The sequence below is a fragment of the Cariama cristata genome, unplaced genomic scaffold (genome assembly GCF_000690535.1).
Source record: "Cariama cristata isolate BGI_N322 unplaced genomic scaffold, ASM69053v1 scaffold23935, whole genome shotgun sequence".
Lineage (NCBI taxonomy): Eukaryota > Metazoa > Chordata > Aves > Cariamiformes > Cariamidae > Cariama > Cariama cristata.
The window spans coordinates 42,086-47,315 of NW_009619599.1; the positions used below are offsets into that span (position 1 = coordinate 42,086).

Here is a 5,230-nt window from a genome sequence, read left to right on the forward strand (position 1 = left end):
TCACAAAACGCAGTAACCATCATCCCAGGGAGACTCCCCAAGAAAGCAAACCTCTGAATGCACTTGAAGTACTTATATTTAAAAGTAGGCCTAAACAGAGACTCCTTTTATGAGTTACAGCAGGAAGACGTTTTAAGATATTTAGAAAACCCTATGCTACTACCTTATACACCCACTAAGCAGAAGGGTACTAAGTTTGTTTGAGTCACTGTTCTTTAGAAATTTAATTCCTGCAGGACAATCAAGTGACACTACCCTCAGGAAACAGGAAACAAGAAATATTGGCAAACTGACATTTCTTCAAGTTTTAGACACAAGCTGACCTACTAGTGTCAAAAGAAAACAAAAGCTGAACAGACATACAAGAGCATGGGGGAGGAGTGCTGTGCTTTTCATGAAAAAGGAGGGTTGCAACATTCTCTTCAATTTGTGTAACAAGACTTTCCCAGCACAGTCAGGAATGGAAGGGACAACACAAGGCAGAATAAGAGAATTAAGTTGGTGTATTCAGCATTCCTCTAGGAGCTGATTTTGAAGGCTTTATAACAAAATCACTTTTAAAAAAAATAAATTAGTTATACAGTAAATTATTTAACCACCTGTGAGCTACACTGTTGTCATCCTCCTTAACTTTGGGAGATGAGGACAAATTCAGAAACCAAACAGAACTGGAAGTCACTATATTCTGCAACACTGAAAATGAGAATTGCTCACCGTGATCACTGTACCGCCGCTGTTTCTGGCTAGAAGATATGCTTCTCTGAACTTTGTGATGAGGAGATTGTCCAGTGCTATTATTAAGATCACTACTTGGCCTAACTTTGGCAAGTGAAAGATTGCTGCTGGAGCTTGAATCACTTGCATCCAACTACAATACAAATGAGAATATTAAAACGATGAATTCAGACAAAATAAATTAAACATCCACTACATTATGGGAGCAGTAAGAGGGAGGCAGAAGGAAGATGGCTTTGGTACACAGGAAATTTTGTGACAGCAAGGAAGTTGCTTAGAGGCCCCAACTTCTTAGATTCTTGTGCAACTGTCTCAGGCAAAACTCAGTGGAATTTGCAGCTCCTCAAAGGACAATCAGATAAAGAAAATCCATCTCTACTTTCAGTACTCTCTCCTCAGAGTTCTCTAAGGTTTTAACAGAAAGAGAGGATACGTTTCATAGAGGGCACCACACCAGCTCCTCCAGCAGAAGAACCAAGAGCAGCTTACTGATGCAGAGCCCTCGTAGCTTACCTTTCCACATGATGCTAAAATGCAAGAACTTTTTTAGGTTGATTGGTTCTGCTCCTTGGTTCTCTTAAAATATTTACAGCCGGCACATTCACACTTCAGGTCCTAGACTAGACAGGACAGTACCTGGCATATAAAGTCCTTCAGAGGAGTAACTGCTGAGCAAGCAGGGTAGTTTTAGAGAGCCTAAAGGCACGAGTTTACTGACTCGGATCAGGGTGAGAACAAACATAGCATCATTTCAATCGACATTCACGATTAGAATAATGTGATTTTAAGTGTAATGGACTTTTCTGCAGGAATCTAGTTGCCAACTTAATTTTTGCTTCTAACTTTGCTAAGGACACTTTCCAATTCTTTTGTTTCTTTGCATTTGTAAGAATCGTACTTACCTCCGATGATTTTCTTCCTAGCAGTAAGTATGTAGCTGTGATTTCATCATACTTCATTTTACTAAGGGATTCTTGAATTTCTTCTTGAGAATATCCCATTCCTACCATAATATCTAGAAACAAACACACATTCTGTAAGTAACAAACACTCTGATGTTTAGGCTGGCTGAGTGTTTAAGTTCAAGGGAAAGAATGGAACATTTGAAGAATTAAACAAAATGATTAAGTGTGAGAACATAAGGCTGATGAAATATCAGTATTAAAAGATCAGTTACTTTTTCCAAATGGCAAACAAATACAGAGTGGTGGAACAAAAAAACCCCAACACTCACCTCATGAAAACAGTATCACATTCTGAAAAATACTCAATTACCTATTCTTTTCTGGTCCGAGATATCTAGTTCCGGTTCAACAAAAGGTTTAAGTTCATCCTCCTCATGCCCTGCATTGATCCACCTGTCCTTCATAATTTGCTATAAAAGAAACGGTTTTGTTAGTACAATAAACTTACCAGCAAAGAAAACGAGCTTTTGAAAGAACAACTCCCCTATCTACCAAACACTAAGGCCTTTTCTAATTTTTCTGTTCCAGAAGAGGCCCCAGAACCTACTCAGTTTTGTTTTGCTTCAGTGAGGAAAATCAACTATGCACATCAAGCCAAGCTGTTTCCCAATCAGCTGTATTCTAGCACATAGCTGAAAGCTAAAAGCCTGTAACACAGACCAGGAGCAGTGTGACAACTCTGCAAAGTCTAGTAGGTCCAGCCTCGACTACGGAAGTCCATGGAGGCCAGTATTGTTTTGGCCGTTCTCCTCCATGACGGTACAAAATGCAGGCAAAAGACAACCACATCATAACCTAGCAGCCATTACTTCCAGTTCACATTTGAAAAATGTGGAAAACATCTTGGTGGATCACCCATTAATGCAAGAATCCACAAGGTAACCATCAGGAAAAGTTATATGACATATGCAGCGTAGTCTCACATTCATAGTGCAAGTAACTGTGTCTTGTAGCTCCAGTAAACAAAATCTTAAAAAAAAAAAAGTCACATGCTTTACTCAACACCCTCTCCCAAAACCACTCAAAATAAACCATTCAGGAATGGTATGACAATAGTAAGTTACAGATCAAAAATGCAGTTTGCAAAATATAATGTCTAGCTTTCAGATGTACCTTATTTACGCCATTACCTCTAGAGTGCCTCTTTTTGTTGGGTTTAGCACCAGGAAACGTTTGAGGAGGTTTTCACAGTCTGTGGACATGTAGAAAGGAATCCTGTATTTTCCCCTTAGCACTCTTTCTCTAAGTTCCTTGGTAACAGAAGAACAGACAGTAAGCTGTAAGCAGCAAATCACTTAAAACATTACACAAACATATCCAACATGTTCTACAAAAACACACCTTTAAGTTCTGTCCATCGAAAGGAAGAGATCCACTCACAAGAGTATAAAGAATAACACCTAAACTCCAAACATCTACTTCAGGTCCATCATATTTCTTCCCTTGAAAGAGCTCTGGAGCAGCATATGGTGGGCTGCCACAAAAGGTGTCCAGTTTATTTCCAACTGTAAACTCATTGCTAAACCCAAAGTCAGCTATTTTAATGTTCATATCTGCATCTAGCAATAGATTTTCAGCCTGGAAGAGAAAGAAAGGTTTGTAAGATGACCTTAAAATACTTGATTAGAATGCTATTGTCCTATTTTACTAATTCTTAAAAGGTAAAAAGCTGAAATATCTGTTAATATTCACTTCTTTGCAAGGTCTTTAGGTAGGCTTTAGTCTATCATTCACATATCTCCTATTTTGAAAATCTCTGTACAATGGCTTCAGACTACATGAGCTGCTACGCTACCTGAAAACTCTGTTATTACCATCTATCTGTTTTCTACACAGAAATGCATCCTGAGCTGTTGTAACTCTCATTTTGATCTATTAAGGTGAAAACAAGATATAGTCTCACTATCTATACTTTATGAGGCATTCTTGCAAAAGTTTGGTAATATACATAACCTTTAAACTTTTTTTAAGTGTGAGGGTTTGTTTTTTTTTGGTAGTGTTTTAGTTGGTTGGTTGAGTTTTTACATTACAAAGCCGTGATATGTTGAACAAGTTATGTGGCAACACTATTAATACAAAAGGCATAGTTTAAAGAGGGGATATACTATTTCATACCAAGCTACAAAGAAGCCATACTTCAGTTTCAACTGGTAATTCATTCTGTTCAAGATGAAAACTTGTCATACCTCTATCAAACTACCTTCTTTCTTTAAGAGTGCTCAGTGAACACTGACCTGCATCAGATTTGAATCTGAACACAGGGTGAGAAGCTATCTTTCAACATCCATTAAATTTCTGTATTCAAAAGCCTTACAAATCCTCTTCCTTTTTATTTGTAATGGTTCTATATTGTAAACATTCCTAAAAACTTGGTATAACACATGCAAAAAAATAAATAAATCAGAAAGCCTAATATACACTACATTTTATCGGCACAATAAACATCACACCCACAGGTACACACACACCTCGTGCTTTTTCCTACTCACCTTGAGATCTCTATGAACAATATGCTTTTGATGGCAATACTGCACTGCAGATACTATCTGGATAGAAAACAAGCCCAATTATATAAGTGACATCTCAAAGAAACAGGAGTTTTAATCCAAAAGTTCAGCATTTATTACTGAAGCTGACATGTACTTATCCACTCAGAGCTACGTAACCAACTACTACAGTGACCAGCGTATTTGGGGAAAAACTGCTAAATTACTTAGGTGTTTGTTATTTGATCTATTTGGTTTCTACTATACTTGAAAGTGGATTTTGTTTTTCCTGGGTGTCTAATTATAGACCAGTAGAAGCAATGACTTTCAGAAAGGTTACTGAAGTATTTCCATTCCAATACTGTATACAGCTATAAAAGCTTTCCCTCTAGACTGAAGTTTCCCAGTCCCTCTCCAAAGGTGATTTTTCATGCTGCAGCATGGAGAGAAAAACGTAAGAAGTGTGCTTAGCTACTGGGAAACAGCTTGTTTGTCAAAACTTATGCAATGAGAAGCAACTATGCATCTGACAGAGGTCTGCTGTCCAAGTGCATATGGTTTATTGTATTTTGTATACCGCACAAGAGGAGCAAGTTCAGTGGAAAAAACTCTCTATGTCTCTCAAGTGTAACAGAATCATTTCTTCCATCATAACTTCCAAATAACATTACATTTCTCCTGCTTTATATAGCAAACGATATAGCTATTTACACAGTACAGTGTCCTAGTACATTGCTTTAAAGTCATAAGCATTGCTGCAGAACTCTACATGTATGGAAATGCTGGATAAAATCTTATTGTTATATGATCACAAATGTCGTCAAATACATTTTATTGTCATGCATACGTGGTCAGAATTGAGGCAGATGTTATGACTTCTTAAAATAAATGGAACTGCATATAAAAAGAATTTACTGTAATAACTAGACTTAAATAAATGTATTTCCATTCTTTGTTCAAGATTAAGAAGACTACCAACACAGGAAGATGAGATATCATTACTGTTACAAACAATAGCTCATAGAATCATAGAATCATTATGGT

General features: G+C 37.2%; 1 protein-coding gene across 1 annotated transcript in view; it reads right to left on the reverse strand.

Annotated features, from left to right (window-relative positions):
* The window catches only part of MARK3 (MAP/microtubule affinity-regulating kinase 3), a gene marked incomplete at its 5' end in the record, with an annotated part of 26,984 nt that extends 22,738 nt beyond the window's left edge, over nt 1-4,246 (reverse strand). Inside the window, 6 exons of the mRNA XM_009701309.1 lie at nt 715-868; nt 1,638-1,750; nt 2,011-2,110; nt 2,831-2,950; nt 3,042-3,278; nt 4,190-4,246. Of these exons, the coding sequence (XP_009699611.1) occupies nt 715-868; nt 1,638-1,750; nt 2,011-2,110; nt 2,831-2,950; nt 3,042-3,278; nt 4,190-4,246 (781 nt within the window). The remainder of the gene's footprint in view (nt 1-714; nt 869-1,637; nt 1,751-2,010; nt 2,111-2,830; nt 2,951-3,041; nt 3,279-4,189) is intronic.
* Between the last annotated feature and the right edge of the window lie 984 nt (nt 4,247-5,230).